Genomic DNA, 20,352 nt, shown 5'->3' on the forward strand with positions numbered 1-20,352 from the left:
ATGACAGTTATCTTTAGATAAGCATTTAATTTTATTCCTACCGACTTCTCCATTTCAACTACACGTTTTACAAAATTGTCATTGACGGGATTGAAATTAAGTGCCGCTCATGTATAATTGATTAGATGTAAATTTCAAATTAAAATTTGAACCCTCGTTAATCAATGAGCATATAAGCAGACACTTTTTAGCAATATAATAGAGAGAGAAAACAGAAAACAATGCAAATTTATATACATCAAATTAAGATTCAAATCTTTGGTAAAAGATTGACTGTTAACGATACGACGGTAGAGGTCATTAGAGATTCACTAAATTTAAATAGTTTTTAAAATATTCAAAAGTTCTTCATTTTACTTGTCCATAGCGCCCAATATTTAAATTTGTTTTAGCTAAAATGTAATTTCTTTCTATTCAGACCCACAGGGTTGTGAACCTCAAACCGAAAGTTTGGATTACGTCACACTCGATGGTTGCAAGTCTGCAGAACTTGTAAATATAACAAAATGTGCCGGAAGCTGTAGCAGCACCAGTTCGTACTCATTTGACCTCGACAAATACGTCAACAAATGCTCTTGCTGTACGACAGCGACAACACGCAAAGTGGAACTCAACTTGGTGTGCTATGACCAGAGTACCGTGAAGCGCACTATTGAGGTTGCTGAAACATGCGCTTGTCAACAATCTACTTGCTCTCCTTGAATCCGATGAAGGAGGGAAACCAACCGAAACGACGACGATTAACAAAAGAACTTTATTGCATTTTCACGTAGCTTGCTCGCTTATTCAGTTTGTGTGATTGATTCATTCGATACCGGTGTTGGCTTGATATGGTGCTAGCGAACTTACGACAGAATAATTAACGGTGTTTCCGGTGAAATGGTGAAAGTTGGGATATTTGGTGAATAATTAGATGTTTCGTAGAGATCATGAAAGTTCATAAAGAGGCCATTTAGTGACATTGTGAATATGTGTACAAAGACTATAGTTACATGCTTTTATTTTTGCCTTTAGTCGTGATGAATGCAATAAATTAATATATTTCAAGCATAATCTCGTTTGATTTATTGTTATTGGGAAAGGGGAAAATAAGTATTGCTTTGTCATTATTAGGATCGCACACTCCGATGAGCAAGCGACACGGACATACGGCAATGCCAAATATAGAATCGATGTTAGAAAGTAATCAATTAGTAAGTAGTCGATTGGCATTAATAGAGGAATAAAATAATTATAGGTAGGGTTGCCACTTCTGGATACATTTTTTTTCGAATCGAATCTCGAATCAAAACTCTTCGAATCGAATCTTTCCCAATCTGATTTCATTAAGCTTTTTTTTTATTGCATGCGTAAAAGCTCAAATCTAGAAGAGAAAAACTCGAAAATGGAATACGCTATATAGCAGTGGTCGGGAACCCATGGCTCGCGAGCCATATATGGCTCTTTTAGTGACGGCATATGGCTCGCAGAAAAATCTGATATTCCAAGGCCAAGCTTACTATTGTTACCGAATTTCAAACTATATATTTACAGCCAAATTTGGCAGAACATTTGCCAATACATTTGAGAACACGCGCTCAGCTCCTGTCTAAGTTACGTGAGGAAAGTGCCAGAGAGCCATTGTGACAAAACTAAGGGATTCGGGAACATTTTTTGTGACAATCGACAAAATTGCGGAGCAATAAAGAAAAGCCTTCTGTCTATTTGAACAGTTTATTTGCAATATTTAGCACAATGGAGAAGCCTAAAAGAAAGAAACGCATAGAGTATCGTGGATCTCAACATGCAGACATGTGTTGCATGTGAGCAGTCGTTCACGGCCCTCAGGGACAACATGCGGCATCAGAAGTCACATTAAATTATATTGAGAAATTGTATGTGTTGACTTTTGGGTAAAAATTTAAGACATAATTAAGGGAAAAAAACGCTGTATGGCTCGCACGGAAATGTAATTGAAAATATGTACATTTTATGGCTCTCTTGACCAAAAAGGTTTCCGACCCCTGCTATATAGCAAGGATGATAAGGGTTTTTCAGTGAATAAGCCACACTTATTTCCATCATGATAAAAAATATGTAGGTCATAGATATCACCAATAAATGCATTGATGGAAAACTTGCTGTTGCAACTTATCTGTGAGTCTTACAATAATGAGTTATTATTGTGTTATACTTGTATCAGGACTGAGGCAATTAGACGGAATTCATATGAGAAAATAAGCAGGGAACAGTTGTACTGTTATGTCATAAACACAGTAACAACACTGCTTTCCCTAGTCCCACGCCAGTATAATGTGTGACTGTGGTATTTCACTTCTTGTTATATTGAATTAATTAAGGCCGGCCTTATTACCGATTCTTCATCTTCTAGTACAATATTCTACATTAATGCTGGCAGCATAGAGTTTTACGGCAAAAACATTCTAAAATAAATATAAATATACTATACTATAAATATACTATACTATAAATGGGAAATGCTTGCAAAAATATGATTGAACACGATAAAATTAACCACGATTAAATTAAAACAATCGTTCACCCGACTACGATTGCCAACAAAAATTTTCATAAATATTAAAGACAATATTATTTGTGGCTAACAGCGTTATTGGCTAACTCGGGCTTCATTATTATCGTGGACTATGTTTAATTTCGTAATTAAGAAAGTCCAAATGTGCCTAATGGACGCCGCGCTGACGAGCGATAATTGGTCGAAGCTATATCTCGATCAAACATGGTCGCTGGGGCTAAAGTAAGACGACATTCGCACAGTATTCCTGGTCTGGTATGAAATCTGGCACGTGTTGATGTAAAACAGTGCACAAGTTGCTATTCCTCAAGTATTATTTACTCCCACCTGTCCGTTATGAAATTTGCTAGAAATTATCCGAAATGTTTTATTCCCGCTTGTATCGCGCTAACAAAATTGAAAGGAAATTCTACTTTTTTTTGTAACAGCTGAAAAAAGACGTGTATGTACTATTACATTATTTCCCCCTGATTTCTTTTACCGTCACTCGAGTGGAAGCCTGACAAACGCAAACAAAATAAATATATCTTTTAGAATGAGAAACATGATTTTCAATTAACATTGCCGGCCGATGAACTCATTCAGTAATAGTTCTCTTCAAATGTACGCGAAATATTTCACTCAGAACAAAGTTTAAATTGAATTTCAGTCAAAATTAAATATTATCTAGACGTCGGTAGCTGATTCCTTATACAATCATGCCCGGGCGCACAATAACTTAGTCGCAGCGCAGGTGTGCTGTTGGAAATTTTCATCAAAATTGTCACGAATTTTCAGGTATACGATCCATTTAAATTCGCGCATAATAGAAACTTAGGCTATTCAGTGGAAAACTGAACTCGCAGTTTGATGGAAAGAGTTTGTTGTGCCGAACTTGAAACAAATGACGGCAGATAAGTAAAAAAGTCAATCACGAAAAATTCATTTTCATTTATTGCCGTCCCGTAATTTGGTGTTACTTGGAGTGCCGCATAAACGCTTTCAACAGATTTAAAGCCGCCGAAAACATCGATTTAACAAACGTTCAATGTTTTTTTTTTCGGTAAATTGCTCTCTTTTTCCTAATCACGTAAATCTGGTTCGAATCGATTCGGAAAAGATCAATTCGAATCGATCCGATAATCCAAAAGTGGCATCCCTAATTATAGGTTTTATCTATTTTCAACTAACGTTCATGTCTTCTGCCAACGAATAATCACTTGATTCCCTCTTATCGAGGGCAATCATTTTTGACCAAATTCATGACAATTATGTATATACGAAAAACGAGTTTTTCTTGAATATAATGAAATATATCGATTAGGTTTGCCACTATTATTTATCTTGCTACGCTTCAAATATCATTTATTTCGCCAGTATCAAATTTCTTTTATGTATTGTATTATTAATTTATACAATTCAGTCAATAAATGATAATTAAACTATCGCACAAGGGTTGCTCGCGCAAATGGAATGTTTCATTGTGGTTTCTCTCCACTGGTTACTATTGGTTCCCAACCGCTGGTCCGTGGACCGGTATCGATTACCAGTTGTGCAGATTTATACCGAACCTCGACTGATTTTGTTGTTTTGTCATTGTTCTATCAACGTTTTTGTTCCCCCAAAAACTCAAAAGTTACTTTGCTTCATTCGGCGATTTATCTTCCGTCGTTGAATTAGGCGTTTAACAATGATGGAATTGATAGTCGACGACGAGTAATCATATACCTCAGGTTCCAACACATCGCGAAAGTGTTTCGCTAATTTACACTATCGTTTAATTAAGACCTAAAAATCTGCACATGCGAGTTTTTGTCCACATCACCCAAGCATAAAAGTAAATACAAGATCGCTCATTCCAATATTTATACAACTACTGAATACTGATTAAAAATTTAGATTGAACAGGAAAAAATGGTCAAATTTTTCAACTTTAAATGTCCCACCCAGATATACAAAATCAGATTTGAAATTATTTGAAATAAATTATATATTGAATCATTTTTACTATTTCTCGAAGAATCTTCAAAAACAACCAAGTTTTACCGCCTTCTGTCTACGCGCTAGTTTTCATACGATGTCAAGTTATATCTCCGTATATCTGACACTCGACCAAAGCCGCAGATGCCAATACAGTAATGTTAATATGAGATTCTATATTTGCATATGGTGTTATTATTGCTATTATGTGTGTACCAGGTCAGGGTTAAGCTATAACTTAATTCCGATATTCCTCCTTTTAGTTCTATTACGAGTTCGGGGACTGTTTGTGTTAGCCAAGTGAATATGCCCCCTTCTGTAGGTTTCAGTCCCTAATACTTGATGTAAAGTAAGCGAACAAAATTAGTTACCTCCATATTGGTACACACACTTTTGGAGTGCCCATCAAAGTACGTTAGTCAAACACAGATCACTATTTACTGTTTCAATAATTTAAATAATTGTCGGTCCGCGAGGTAATTTTCTTTTACTTTAGAACATATCTTTATTTTTATACGATCATTCCACTCCGAACAAGGCCCTGTACAAGCAACCACTGGCATCTCACTATATGTAAGGTGCTACTGTTATTTGGAAATACCGGAAACTTTCCGTTTCGGCATTGCCTACTCAATTTCTTACACCCTGGGTGAGGTTTGGGGGACATGGGGCTCAATCGCGAAATGTGGAATCTGTGGTTAGTATTTTCTGTTTCTTTAATTTCAACAACTTGTGGCCCCTCCGCAAAGTAATTTCATTTTATGTTACAGAACCGTCGAAGTAGAAAGATTGGGACATTAGATTAAAAGTCAGTAAAACGCACTAACGGACATGGAAATAGCAATACTTGAATAACACCAACCACGTCGATCGAATTCTAGTTTGAAAAAAACTAGATAGAACAAGAGAGAGAGCAGCACGCTAACAATACTGGATTATTAAATGTTCATGTCTCAAATATAAATTGTGTGGCACTGCGGATATTATGTAGCTAACTAACGGAAATAGAATAATATTTCATACTCATGATATCTTTAAGCATCAGTGTTCTAATAACTTTTAGTAAAAAAAAAAAGATCAAGCCCAGCTGAAGAAAATACAATTTTGAAACGTTTCGAAATCGTGTATACATTGAATATATGTTTACATTTTAAAACGCACCTATTTCTTTTTACGATACGGTTATACAATTTATGAAGACACAGTTAGTTTCAAAAAGAAACCATCACCATATGTATTTAATTATCGGTTGAACGAAAATGCAAACGCAAAAGCAAGGTACTCGGCTTATTTTGGTGAACGCGACTCGCATAGAAAAGCGTACTACCAATCAAACTTTTCCCAATTTACCTTTTGAGACCACAAATCGAATTATATCGAGGTTTAAAAATAACGTTAAACGCCTTTAAGCCGCTTGAACACGACGACGATCATGTGTCAGCTAGTTTAATTTTGGTAAATTTGCAAAGTGGCAACGCCTTTCGTTCTTAACATGCATTTAAAAATTACACCTAATAAACTGGTATTTAACAGTATATATAACTCAAATAAACGCAAGAATATTTAGTTCAATCTGCAACGAACTCATATACTAAACTCGGTTTCAACCAGACATTGAACGCAAGAATTGATATGGTATTGATATAATTCACAGGTATTGATTATTCACAACTATTGATAATGCTAAATTGCATACATATAACATCCACTTTATTGGTACTCCCATAATGTGTGTACCAGGTTAGAGTTAGGCCATAATTTTTTCCGATTTCCTTATTTCAGTTCTATTACGAGTTCTGGGACTGCCTGTATTAGCAAAGTGAATATCCCCCTGTCCAAAGGTTTTAGGCTTTTTACACAACTTGATGTAAAGTAGGCGAACAAAATTGGTTAACTCTATATTGGTACACATACTTATGGAGCGCCCCTTTGTCAATAGTCGTTTTGGGAGCTTACTGTTGAGCTTTGAAAATAATTTGTCTATTAATGTCAGAAACTTTATTCCACAAAAATTAACATATAATTCACTGATATTAATTTTTCCGCAACTACTGAATAGCATTAAAACATACATAAAACATCTATAAACTTTCTTATGATGACTTGAGCAGCAGTATTTTTTAATTCTCAGTTCAGTTTTAAAAATAATTTCGCGCGTCAGTGTCAGCAATTTTATTTCAATATTTCGACGGGGCAACCTGTAATCCTGGCACAATTCAGCATAATCATGGAACCAAATCATTTTTTACTCATTCTATAAATAAATCAACTTAGATTTAGTGATAAGATATTTAGTTACGGTTACGTACGGGTTGACGAATATAACTAATTGCTAACAGTCAAAAGTTATTAAAATTTTCGTTTTTTCTTTTGTATTAAAGTAAAAATAAATCGCCGATGAGCTGCGTTTCGTTCAATAAACAGAAAACAAATTGACATAAAAATAATCAAAAATAAATCGGAAAAGTAGTATATAAATTGCTGTGTTACCAGTTTTGAATCAATTCGAACAGTTTTGGGCTCTATAACTTTGTGACTAGCTTGCCTTAGCGATAATAAGCGTTGAAATTTATCGACCGGCGCACAAGTAATAACGTAAGCAAGGATTAAACTTCGAATTTTAGATGGGATATTGCTCTATGTTCCACTAAATTACTCCTTATATTAAATAGTTCGATTAGTCCTACCGTTTGACAAAAAACAATGTCAATTTTACGCTGATTTTGTGATTCTCACTTATGACTGTGATTATATTTAATAGAATATTCTACATAATTAATAAGTGAATTTTAAATCGTGAAAATGGCAAATTATAAGACTTTCCTTCTGGCGTTCGCTAGCTTGCTTTTCAATGAAATTGAACTGAACGAAGGTATGTATATTTCAATCTCAATTTTTTCCTTTTCTGAAAATAATCTAGAATCGACTGAACAAGCGGGTTTAAAATGAATTTAGAGCTTTTTGAAAAGCAAAATATTTTAAACTAACACAAGATAAATTTTTAAAACACCTGAGAGCTTGCAATTTCATTTCTGTCGTTATAGAATTTAATTCCAATTTGAATACGATGCATAGCTTCAATTTAGTTCCGAGTTTCAAGTAACGACTCCGAAAGTACTTAGTAAAATAATACAATCTAAAATGCTGAAATTTTTAAAGTCATTTTCTCGCTAATCCTATAGAAGTACGAGAAATAAAGTTTGCGTTTATTAGTATTATTATTGTAGTAAACTTTCATTTTATGTTTATTCATGTTATTTTCATTTTGTTATGCGCATGAATGAAAGATATCAAAAATTAAACTGCAAATCCCCAGTGCCCACGACCATGAGTAATTTTAGATAATTTATATTCCAAATAATACTTCTAACTAATCTAATCAATATTTATAGCGCAAACCAACAGGCTCTGTCCTGATCCATATTAACTAATATATAAACCTGCTTTGTATTTAGCCCAATGCAATCCTAATCCATGTCAGAACGCAGGGGTGTGTATTCCAAGAGGAGATGATTTTCAATGTATCTGCGAATTTCCGCGGTTTGGAAAGACTTGCACTGACAGTATGTATTATTAATTTTTGAACTGTCATCAAATACTTATTATATATTGGCAATAAATTCTAGTGAATCTAATTGATTAAACGATTAGTAAGTAAGTAGCCTAGTAATAACGAAACGGAGCACAAATAGCCTGGTTTAGTGTAAAACGAGGGTTTACGGTGCGGTCTGTAAACTATACCAAGTTGAATTCTTCGAATCATTTTTATGAAGTTAGACGTGAGCGGGTTGGTTGCCCAATTTTTAAGCGGAATAACACGCTCAAAAATGAATATTTATCGCTAATGATTGAATATTGAACATTTGAACTGGCGGCGTTATAGAGTTGCGCCAGATTAGCAGGTTCGTGAAACAAGGTTTTGAAAGCTGGTAAACGGAAAATGATCTTGTTACCATCGTAAAAGATTGACGACCCCGGGTATGGTCCCCTGAATAGCTACGTGATTAGGTAGTGTCGTTTCCCATATGTGATGTTAGTTATTTTCATACAAAGAATCTTGATAACAAATAAAATATTCAACCTACGCTTTACATATGTTGAAGGTATAATACTTTAATATTGAAATCGACGAATCGTATAATCTGTTTTTTCTTCAGTTTGTGCAGAGTGTCTCGATCCCAAATGTCCTGCAAATACAAATATAGGACAGTGCTCAATTCAATGTACAAATTCTAGGACTTGTTCTGGAGATAGAATATGTTGTGCAGACGGCAACTGTGGAACAGTGTGTTTCAGTGCCTGTGATTCCAGTCCTTGTAAAAATGGCGGAAGGTGTTTGACAAGGGCAGTGGATGCATTCCAGTGTGAATGCACTGCAGGATTCACTGGAACTACATGTGAAGAGCGTGAGTATATCCAGAGGACCGCGAGAACCCACTCTTGGGTTATTGAACCAGGACCTCCTGTAGTATGCGCACAACCTGAACTCAGGTTGTGTACCAGATTACGGTTCAGGTTATGCGACATCTTGGTGCGCATACTTCAGGAGCACCACGAACCCGTTCTTGTTTTTTGTTTTAGACGTTAGACGGACTACGGGGTTACGAGCAACGCCGCTGAAAATCAGCGGTATATGTGTCGTTTGAAAAATTATGTATTAGATTTATGTAACGCATGGGTTACAGGGTGATCGCCAGGAAAACAGAAAATTTGTCAAACAGCTATTTATTTTTACAAAGAATAACTTTTCAAAAAATTTTAAAGACATAAGTTATATTACACTCATAGATGCTCAAAGAGTTGCACTTCAGAACATTATCTCAATCTAGAAGTCCAAACTCGTGCAGCGTTTTGAAGATTAACTCGTGGGATATGGTTTCAATGAAATCTTATACGCATTTTATTCGTGATCTCATCTGACTTTCAAATTTTCTGATTTTCTAGCGACCACCCTATTAATGCAGTATACGCAGTGGCATACAGCATTTTCTGGAATAAGGAAACGTGTTGTTTGGGAGTTCGATACAAAGAGAATCCGCCCTGAAAAATTGTGAATCACACCACTGCACCTGAGCATCTCTAATATAGTCTTAATGTGATGAACTTTATTATGAATATCGTTTAACCTTACTGTCCATATTGAGACAAAAAAACGCAAAATTGTAAAGAAGAGTTGGATATCTCAGCAGCGACTTATATAATCGGTGAGACTCATCTGAACCTTTCGGCGACCCTAAGTTTAATATAGCCTCCAGACCAGCCACATGCTTTTCTTCACACAAAAATGTTTTTTCTTCAGCTGTCATAACTGATCCTTGCAATCCGTCACCATGTAAAAACAATGGGATATGTCAAACCAACGGACAAGATTTCACATGCCAATGCCGTTTTGGATTCAAAGGACGTTTATGTGAAAGACGAAACAGTAAGTGTATACATTCGTTAGGCCAGGGGTTTCCGACCTTTAGTCTCTCGTTTACTCCTACGCAAAAGTAAAAGTTTACCACAACCCATTTTTTTATGGAAATATAAAAATCTGCAGCGCTGGGGTAGACAGTCTCACCATCATTCAAAATAGAACGTTGTAATCTCATACTTGGCCACGTTTGGCCATGCACCTAAAGGAAATCCGTACTCTATTCGTGTAGTAGAGAGAAGTATGAATTTCGCAAAGCAGTATTTTGAATTTCTTAAGAAAATTTTCATGCACAAGTGTAATGACGTCTTTCATAGCGTTTGCTCATATTACTTCGATTCACTATCGTTTATAAAGTGACGAGAGCTCACTGCGATATTTCGCAGGCCACAATAATAGACGTATGTCTCGACAAAATAACCTTAAATCTTGCTACGAACTTAAATTCAAATAGAAATAAACAAAAGCCTTATTTTGTTAAATTTTTTGTCAACATAAATTTGGATAAATGTTTAAATTTGTTCAATACATTACTTGCCCATTCAAGTAGGCTACACTTCATATAGTAAATTACACAAAATCTTTTCCAACCAGGTGCCAGATCCCGATGTCAGTATTGGTGGCTCCCTGAAGTTCCCTGCAGGCCGAAGTTGTGTGATGATTCTCCATGCAGCCTATTACCACAGTTGACCTGCAAAATTGATAGATGCGGACGTTGTAAGGCTCGCTTCTACAATCGTTTTGGTTTTGAAGTCCCTTGTACTTGGCGTCATCAATTTGGGCTGTTTTAAAAGTGAAAATCCATTTGAAGTCATCTATTCCTCTGAATAAATTTGATGCTTTCGGCTATCGTTTGCTTTGTCTCTTTTGTATATAAATTTATTTAATATAGTTTCCATGAAGTGCAATTCGTCATACCCGATGATTAGACACCGACAGGCATAAATGTACAGTGTGAGCAAATAGGTCGCAGATTTTGACGGGCTTTATTACGTTCCATAGCAGTGGCGAAAATTTTGTATGACGTAGTCAGGAAGGACATACTAAAAATTGTTGAATCTCGCCCACAAGAATTTTTATGATAGACTAAACCAATGGTCGGCAAACTGCAGCCCGCGGGCCAAATGATGCACAAAACACATTTTTTGTGGAGTTGAGAGGAGTTGTTGAGATATGCTCAGCGTTAACTTCCTATTTCCACAGTTATTCAGTGATCTGTTGTATACCTGTCAATCAATTCGTTTTTTCTTTGTTAAACAGTTACCGGGAGTGTCGCGCGTTTGGACGTCACTAGGTAGAGAGAGAGGGAGAGAGAGAGTGATTTATTATTCGTCAACCACATAACACAATCATGATATATAACTAGGAAAGTAATAGGAAATAAAAAAGATGGGAACGATTGTCAAATATATGGATACTGTATGCAATCTGTCACACAGTAGCCTACCGGCACCGTATCGCAGCTGAACAGCAGACGTGAACTTTTGCGGAAGAGGAAGCGATACAAAAAGCACAATTTTCAATTTCATCAGCACAAGTAGCAAGCCAAAATTTGAAAATAATGGGTCCAATCAGAAGATTACACTTAATCTAAATTACTAATTTGCATTTACCATTAGGTGGAACCCATGCTTCTTTATCGAATAATAAGATTTCCTCATTCCCAATTCAAAGCTTCCAAATTACAGCCGTATTATGGCAACAATGCCTCCTGCAAAAATAATTCGTATTCGGCGAGCGTTGGTGAGTTTCTCCATAACGACATAAGATGAAACAACGCCGAGAGGGTGAACAAAATGATTCGCACATTTTCGATGCGCTAGCGTTCTGTAATCAAAACGACACACACAAATCAGTATATATACTACTTTATGCCATTCTTATTATTTTAAATACGGAAGCAATATCGAATAGATAGGCTAGAATTGACGGGCATACGGTTCCAGCGTCATTTGAATGAGTCTGTTTTACACTCATCTTCGATTGAAATCGAGTGCTGAAAAGGTCGAAATCGAATGGAACTGTTGATGGAACAAATGAAAAAAATGAAAATTTTTTCTCAGTTGTTAAATAGTCTTGATATTTTTCGATGATTTATGATAGGGAAATTTCTTCTTTAGGATAAACGAGCTTTCTCACTCGCTTATTAAATCTTTTATGACCATACCGTTTATTTTTATTGCTTCGCTTTTGTTTATGCGTGTGCTTCCGTGTTCGTGAAATATTTGACAGCTCAATTTGATCCCCATGTAAGATAAGACTGCTTTTAGTCATTATCAACAAACCACATTTAATTGTGCTTACGACTTATTTTGGCCATTATAACTCAACTTACGAGTTTGAAATTTTACGAGTACTAAAATTAACATCGCCACAGGCTAATTGTCCCTGCAATTCGATCTGTCAAAGCACAACCCGGTACAAAAAATTCGCGTTATTTAGCAGAAGCTACAGCAAAAAATAAACAAGAACCGATTAATAAAGATATCTTTAACTTGTCAGTCTATCGCGGTAGATGCAGATATTCGTCTAAGTAGCCTACTATGATACTAAACCAAATATTGCGATTATTAATTGTTAAATTGTTGCGATTATTAAATTATTATTACAATATTAAAAATTGTAAAATCACAATAATAATAAATAATTAAATAAAAAGAATATCCTACAGACAGTAATCAATTTTTATTATTAAACTAAAGACAGGGTAAACCATTTAGTAGATCTTTGTATAAGTATAGTCAACCCGAAGAAAAAGTTGGACAGCGTCATGTACTCGATGTTGTATACTTTGTTGGTCTGCAGTACCATATCTATGAAGTCTATATCAGGTACAGGCCTAGTGCACGGGTGGGTAACATACGGCCCGCGGGCCGCGTCCGGCCCGCGACGAGATTTTGACCGGCCCGCGGACTGTATCCAACCACACTCTGTAATGTGGTCCGACGCATCATTCCTGAAAGTTGCCGATCGCTCTACTCTCACCGCACTGTCAGTGCGAGCTGGTGAAATAAACAATTGTCTTAATGAACAAACAATGGACCTTTCTCCGACCTCTGGCCCCCGAAAATATTTTCTTCTACTTTACCATTGCAAACTTGTCGGGGCTTATTTTAAGAGTGGTTTCGCGAGTTGGCGCTTGTAAAATGGGGTACGGTATGTGATTGAAACCATCATTATGATTCATCGCATAGCCTACAACAATATGTTTTTTGAAAGTACCGGTAAATACTTTTGGCCTGGTCTATCACAGTTATTTCTACACTAATTTTTTATTACTGCAAATAAAGGTCCATTGCGTTAGTACACTTTTTAAACAACCAATATAAGGTCAAGGCAGAGAGCGTTGTAAACCAGTAAACATTCCCCACTACTGTTATCAGATATATTTAGATTCTAAATATAAATAGATTTTAGAAATTAGATTCATTATTAATATTAGGTTTTATTAACCATGAAATATCCCAAGAAACGTAAAATTGACAGAGAGTGTCCAGCATTTAACAAAATTGGATACGAAGTATTTTTTGTGATAATCCGGCCCGCCGAGGACTTCATTCTCCCACATTTAGCCTGCCGACTAGAAAAGTTGCCCACCCTTGGCCTAGTGGTTAACAAAGCTTTGAACTCAACTAGGGCTTGGCATTTTGAATCGAAATTGTAGATAATTCGAATCGGTTCATAGCAAAATTTCGAATCACTGCCATCTTTTTTATTTCCACCAATGGTCGAGGTGAATTTCTCAATTTTTTTTTATTGAAGCAATATTTTTTCAACGCAATTCTGCTGTATGACTATTTTCTGTAGTGATGTATTGATAAAAACGTGTTTTTATTGTGTGTGATCGTTCAGCTATTTGTACGAATGATGTATTCCATGTTTTCAATAATTCACATGTTGACAGGACCGATTAGAATAAAAAAAGTCGCATACAATTACATATCTCCCATTGATTCCGAAATATTCGAGATTCGATTCGGAAAAAAATATTCGATTCGATTCTGAAATCATCAGGTATTTGAAAATGCCCAGCACTAGACTCAATTTTGATGTCACCGCAGCTTACAGATAAAATCCCATTCAAATACCCCACGCGGGACGCACTAAATTACTTTACCAATACCAACGCCAAAACAGGAAGAGTCCGGTCCTTACAAAGCGTAGCATCTCTTTGCGCTGCAAAATATATTTATAATTGAAGCGCTTGCATGTGGTGTGCAAATCTGAAAGAAACATTAAATGTAAACTCATGGTCGTTACCCCATAACGAGTTGGCGTTTCTTTGTGTTGCGTAAAGTGTTTTACAAAAATCTTAAAGAAAAAGATAAATTATAATAAAATTTTAAATACGAATTGCACTATCAAACGGTGCATGTTCCTGCTCTGAATGGAATCATTACTGAACTAATTAGGCTCGTTGGTTCAATTAATGTCTAGAGCAGGGTCGTCCAACCAGTGGTCCGCCGAAGAGTTCCGAGTGGCCCGCGCACTATTTTTCGAAATTAAATAACTAAACTCAACCCGATGTATCCCACAAATTTGAGCCACAATTGACACCTCCCATAAAAATTAGGAAAATAATAATCAAATAATTATACCTCGTCGTTCAAACGTGCGTGAGACATGACTAAATTCGAAGCATCGCTTTCAATTTACTCCTGCACTAGTTAGCACTGATTTGTCTATTTCATCCTGTTGTATTCAACCTCCGTATACAACAAGCCCTGAATTTTATATAGGGCAAGTCGTGTTTTGTTATTTTGGTTTGTTTGTTTCGGGTTGGACCGCGAGTTTTGCTCAACAAAATCGAAAGTTATTGTGCGATCATTGGTCGAGAAAATTATAGGAATAAATTTGCAACCCAAATTTAATTCATTATGATTATTATCTTTCGAGTAGAGTTTGATCACCCTTACACAGTAAAATAAAAATTGTACAGTACAATATCTTTGCTACTGGCTTTTTTTGCGTTGAATGAAACGCAAATTCTAACGTAATTTAGAACTGGTATATATATATATATATATATATTCAAGTTTGTGGCCCGCAATGAGTTTCCTCACCTAAAATGACCCGCGGCACTAAAAAGGTTGGGCATGCCTGGCCTAGAGGTATCTTTTTTATGATTGCATCGTGGCATATAACGTAATACTTTATAGGTCTAATTTTATTCAAAAAAAAAATTTATTTTTGTCACATATGGTAGTATTTCACCAGTTGAGCCCACAAATATTTAGTTCACCGCGTCCTCAGAACTTGTTACCTAGGTGCTTCCGTAGTATGTGCACCAAGATGGCGCAAAACCTGAACACAGTAAGTGTACCACGTTTGAGTTCAGGTTGTCCGCCATCTTGGTGCACATACTACCGGAGCGCCGTTATGTTATACTGTATTTTAGCAATCACGGACAATATGCGAACTGGTCGCTTTGAGTCAATTGAATTTATTGGACAAGAAGTGTACCTATTAATCGTTTTGTTATTATGGTTCTGTTGTTGTTAGTATTTCTTTTCTTCTTATTATTATGAAAAAATCGCTTCTATTTCATAACTGGACCAATTGCTTCGAAATTTTCATTGTTTAAAGATTTTCTTTTTCGCAAGAAGACTTTTACTTTTATTCATTTGAAACATTACTGTGAGTTCTATGGGATTCGGTTTTTCGTGTGTGTGTGATGACGTCATCAAAATTGCGCATCTCGTGGCTGATCCGCCGGTACTCCCGAATTATGTGAACCAAGATGGCGGACACCGGGTGTACCAGGTTAGGGTTAGGCCATAAAATTATTCCAATTTTTTTTTTTTTATTCCAATTTTCTAGGTATATTACGAGTTCAGGGACTAGCCAAGTGACGCCCGTAGTAATTCTACCTGAAATTATGGCCTAACCCTAACCTGGTACCCATACTACGTTCCGGTGTCCGCCATGTCGGTTTCATTCTTCGGGAGTACCGATCCATTCGTGTCCATATATTTGAGCATTGCTTTTTTGTTTGAATTACTTTTTGCCGTGTATGCATCGACGTCAAATAATTTAAATAAATATCACATGAGACTTCCCCCATCCTTTTCACTAAAAAAAACAATTGAAAAGTTATCACTTGAAAAAAAAAATTTGAGAAAGACTCTGTGACCCTCTGTCACCTTACCAATATTTCTGTCTTTTAGCTGTTACCCCAGTAACGGACTTGAGATGTAGTGAAACGGTTCCTGCTAATGGTTGTGAATATATATGTCTGTCGAATGGCGACTGTGCATCTAACGAATTGTGTTGTCCGGACCAAGATTGTGGAACGGTTTGTTGGCCGTTTGACCCATGCGACCCATCACCGTGTCAAAATGGCGGAACGTGCGTTGCAGACGGAAGAGATTTCACCTGTCTGTGCAAGAATGGATTTGAGGGAGAAGTTTGTGAATCACGTAATATAGTATTTTGATATATTCTAATATTATATCAAGCTAACTTGATCACTCAAGTAGATGGAAAGCCTGAAAATTTCTAATGAGACTTGTAATAAAAGTAGGACTTAAAGGTGATAACGAAATCAATTGGACATTATCGATTGTCAAATTTTCAAACCCATTTACAAAAATTTGTTTATTCTTTTTTATTGATTCATTTTTGGCAATATCAATTTCTGCATTTAAAACAAATACACTTTTGACGGAAACTCTGTAACTCGCTGTTACCTAACTATTATTTCTGCCTTACAGCTGTTACCCCGGTAACGGACCCGAGATGTACTGCAACGGTTCCTGCTAATGGTTGTGAGTATATATGTCTGTCGAATGGCGACTGTGAATCTAACGAATTGTGTTGTCCAGACCAAGATTGTGGAACGGTATGTTGGCCGTTTGACCCATGCGACCCATCACCGTGTCAAAATGGCGGAACGTGCATTGCAGACGGAAGAGATTACACTTGTGTGTGCAAGAAGGGATTTAAGGGCGACGATTGTAAACGTAATATAATATTTTGATATATTTTAACATAATATCAAGCTAACTTCATAGTATTCCATCGAATGGTCTATGTTCACGTGCGATATTTGTTTGGTACTCCCGAAGTATGTGAACCAAGATGGCGGACACAGGAACGTTGTATATGTACCAGGTTAGACAATAATTCAGGTACAAATACTACAGGAGTCACTTGGATAGTCCCCAAACTCGAAATAGAACTAGCCTAAGAAAAATTGCATAAAATTATGGCCTAACCCTAATCTGGTATACATACCATGTCCAGGTGTCCGCCATCTTGGTTCACATACTACGGGAGCGCCCTTGTATTTTTAAATACTATTCACATTATAAACTATATATATATTTTATCTGACCAGATCCTAGTTCCAAATGTCCATTCCATATGCCAGAAGTTACCTGCAAACCGGATTTGTGTTCTGATTCTCCATGCCGACTACTTCCACAATTGATCTGCAGAATAAGTAGATGTGGACGCTGCAAGACTCGCTTCTACAATCGTTTTGGTGTTGAATTTCCTTGCAATTTACTAGTTGGATTGTTCTTAAAATGAACATTCGCTTCAAGGCATGAGGCATCCATTCATCTGAATAAATTTGATGCTTTCATCTATGGTTTGTTTGGTCTCTTATGTATATATTCATTTATTATGGGTTTTCTGAAGTGTTCATCCTTGCCTTCTGTGGTCAGACGTACAGCCTAAATATTCAGCGTAGTTCAAGAGTAGGTTTTTAATGTCCCATCTTAAAAGTTGCATTCGTTTTTTGGGCGCCCCAGAAGTATGCGTACCAATATGGAACTAATTTTGTTCGCCTACTTTACATCTGGTAGTGTAAAGGGACTGAAACCCATGGGCATGGGGTATATTCACTTGGCGAACAAAGACAGTCCCCGAACTCGTAATAGAACTAAATAAAGAAAATCGGAATAAAATCATGGCCTAACCCTAACCTGGTGCACACACTACGGGAATACTGTTTTTTGTGACCTGGACGACAAAGACTGTACACTAGAATTTATTAACAGTATAACGAGAATATCGGTCAGAGACCGAAGACTTATCGATCGGAAGTTAGGGGATCCCCAAAACAGCGCTCTCACTCCATAGTGACACCTTGTGTCCCATCACTAATTAATTAATACCTCGCTAATTATACAACATATTTCGCCCAAAATCAATAGGCTTTTGGTCCGCAGACAGACAGAAAGATAAAATCTATCAACATACTTACCTTCCAAGTCCCAGGTTTGTATACTCGAAATAACACAACTTGTAGTATACAGTTGACACGGTTATAGTAATACAAAGATAAAGCAAAATCAGCACGAAATAGTAACAATGGATTATTATTCTAAATTAATTTCACCCAAATATATGATCACAAGAAATTTTACATACTATTTTAAATCACATGAATATATACATTTGCTTTAAAACACAATTAACACAATAGTATAACATAATTATCAAATGTAATTAATCATCAAGTTTGCAGGTTTATCATTAACCCTCTATCAGCTTCAATAACACTCAAGTTCAAGGCTGTTTTTTACAAATTTTTGAACATAAGGTCGCATATGTAAAATTACAATGGATACTCGCACATAAACGTCATCCGCGGAAAAGCACTCTGGCATACGCTTTTAAAAAGACATGAGTACGTTTTAGTGCCTAATGGTTGACGATAATGAACAAAATTCGAAAGAGAACATACAAAATGGCCGCTCCAGGAAACTAGGCTAGACTGGGTTAAATATTACCAGCCTTCGAATCAGAGTTGCAAATTATAACATACCGAATTTTTCTGCTATTCCAGGCTTTAAAATATCACAAGCTGAACATGGCACAATTCGTCATCGAAATCCAATCAAATAACTAAACTATAACTGTAAAAGCAATCACAAAGGCAGACTAATGCTTTTAAAAATATTATTAGATTACGTTCATAGGCCTATGTAGCAACTAGCAACCCTAATCAACATTATTCAATTATGCCCAGCGCCATTTAAAAACAAAAGCGGGAAATATCACTCAAGACATGTCCAGAGTTATATATACGCATTGGTCTGGGCAGTCGCCTACAAAGAATCTTCGATTATTTCGTAACGAAGAGTGGAGAGTCACACTGTCAATGACGGAATATTATGGCGTCAACAATAACAAATAAATATCTCGACAAGTAACACTCATACACTGTTGTAACGTCACTATACAAAATCAGCAGATGTTCAAAGTCTCAAAGCAACATTACACCCGGATAAATATATTTAGTTTAAACTTCGTACAATATACTTCGACATGGACCTGATCAATTTTGAACCCTCTTGGTCGTCCCATACAGGGCAGTTAAGATATATTTCATATTGAGCCTGTCTGAGAAATCATTCATGCGTTAACTCAGATGTTACGTCATGGATTGGTAACTCAAAAATGAAAATGACCGTTGCCATATTTTCGTAAGTCATATAAACCAGTGGTTCCCAAACTTTTTGTACCATCGCCCCCCTACAGTAGTTTATACAACTTCATCGCCCCCCGGCACTGCAAAAAAAAATTGAAAGTCTGACACGAATATATTACAGACCAAATAAAAAGACAAATCATATTTTATAGTGTTTTTAATGAGATGGATGAGCTTGGTGTTCTTCAGCGAGTTTTTTATTATATCTAAAATTACCCCGTTTACTGATGGAAAGGCAATTTTGTTGTTTTGATAGCAATAGCAGCACGGCTGAAAACCCCTCTTTCACCATATCATAGATCGGGAATGGAAGAATCCAGGGTTCTACCTCCTCAAAAACCACCGTGTACTCTTGCATTTACCTCCCTAAATTCACCCCATTTCACATTAAAATAATGAAAAAAAAATCCGATTCCTTATCCTACCACGTCCTCCAGTCCGATCACCAGTCAATGGAATTAATCAGCCGTTGGTTTTGGATTCGTGGACACGGATGGCTCAGGGGTCGGCAACTTTTACGTCGCTCGCGGGACAAAATTTAGGGTTGCTATTCGTTTGCGGATCGCATATATTTTTTGAAAGTTGAAAACGGAACATCGTGATAAAACTGCGACAATTTGTGAACTGAACTCAGTCGTCTTATTAAAAAATTATTACAATGATATTCAATGTGACACTGTCTTGTTGCTGCATCACGCTTGATAGCATCACGACGCCAAGATTGGAAGATTTTCTAAATGGGTATCACCTATCCTAGTTCTTTGTAATGTTCATTTTCGAAAATAATTGTTCGCATAAATATGTACTTCCAAACATCGAAGTGAATATTTTCGCATGGTTTGTGAAATTTTGATAAAAATTTTCTTTAAGAAGATACATTCTTACAAAAATCAAGCAGTGATGAATCTCTCGAATAGAATATGAATTTTATTTCCTTATTGCATTACAATATATTCGAATATTTACTGCGCTATTGAACCCCTGCACTCAGCATCAACTTTT

At 36.3% G+C, this 20,352-nt stretch overlaps 3 protein-coding genes across 3 annotated transcripts in view; all 3 read left to right on the forward strand.

Annotated features, from left to right (window-relative positions):
- LOC144431415 (uncharacterized) overlaps window positions 1-1,053 on the forward strand; it is a 54,468-nt gene extending 53,415 nt beyond the window's left edge. Inside the window, exon 15 of the mRNA XM_078119527.1 lies at window positions 419-1,053. Coding sequence (XP_077975653.1) covers window positions 419-702 — 284 coding nt within the window. The 3' untranslated portion in view covers window positions 703-1,053. The remainder of the gene's footprint in view (window positions 1-418) is intronic.
- A 6,197-nt stretch (window positions 1,054-7,250) lies between these two features.
- Window positions 7,251-11,278, forward strand: LOC144431476 (uncharacterized). Its single transcript, XM_078119644.1, has 5 exons — window positions 7,251-7,364; window positions 7,948-8,055; window positions 8,650-8,898; window positions 9,792-9,917; window positions 10,503-11,278. Exons 1-5 carry the CDS (start codon window positions 7,295-7,297, stop codon window positions 10,697-10,699), a joined length of 750 nt encoding a protein of 249 aa, XP_077975770.1. The 5' UTR covers window positions 7,251-7,294; the 3' UTR covers window positions 10,700-11,278.
- Window positions 11,279-12,524: 1,246 nt separating this feature from the next.
- Window positions 12,525-17,500, forward strand: LOC120332609 (neurogenic locus notch homolog protein 1-like). Its single transcript, XM_039399887.2, has 4 exons — window positions 12,525-12,739; window positions 16,076-16,327; window positions 16,622-16,870; window positions 17,248-17,500. The coding sequence occupies exons 1-4, from the start codon at window positions 12,679-12,681 to the stop codon at window positions 17,439-17,441; spliced, it is 756 nt and encodes a 251-aa protein (XP_039255821.2). The 5' UTR covers window positions 12,525-12,678; the 3' UTR covers window positions 17,442-17,500.
- The last annotated feature ends 2,852 nt before the right edge of the window (window positions 17,501-20,352 follow it).

Source organism: Styela clava, chromosome 13 (assembly GCF_964204865.1).
Source record: "Styela clava chromosome 13, kaStyClav1.hap1.2, whole genome shotgun sequence".
In the NCBI taxonomy this organism is placed as follows: domain Eukaryota; kingdom Metazoa; phylum Chordata; class Ascidiacea; order Stolidobranchia; family Styelidae; genus Styela; species Styela clava.

Excerpts from the sequence above, each read along its gene's own strand:
- LOC144431476 (XM_078119644.1), top strand. The coding sequence starts at position 7,295 with ATGGCAAATTATAAGACTTTCCTTCTGGCGTTCGCTAGCTTGCTTTTC. Across the intron at positions 8,056-8,649 it reads TGGAAAGACTTGCACTGACA|TTTGTGCAGAGTGTCTCGAT; the intron begins GTATGTATTATT and ends TTTTTTCTTCAG. Across the intron at positions 9,918-10,502 it reads TTTATGTGAAAGACGAAACA|GTGCCAGATCCCGATGTCAG; the intron begins GTAAGTGTATAC and ends TTTTCCAACCAG.
- LOC120332609 (XM_039399887.2), top strand. The coding sequence starts at position 12,679 with ATGTACTCGATGTTGTATACTTTGTTGGTCTGCAGTACCATATCTATG. Across the intron at positions 12,740-16,075 it reads ATCTATGAAGTCTATATCAG|CTGTTACCCCAGTAACGGAC; the intron begins GTACAGGCCTAG and ends TCTGTCTTTTAG. Across the intron at positions 16,871-17,247 it reads TAAGGGCGACGATTGTAAAC|ATCCTAGTTCCAAATGTCCA; the intron begins GTAATATAATAT and ends TTATCTGACCAG.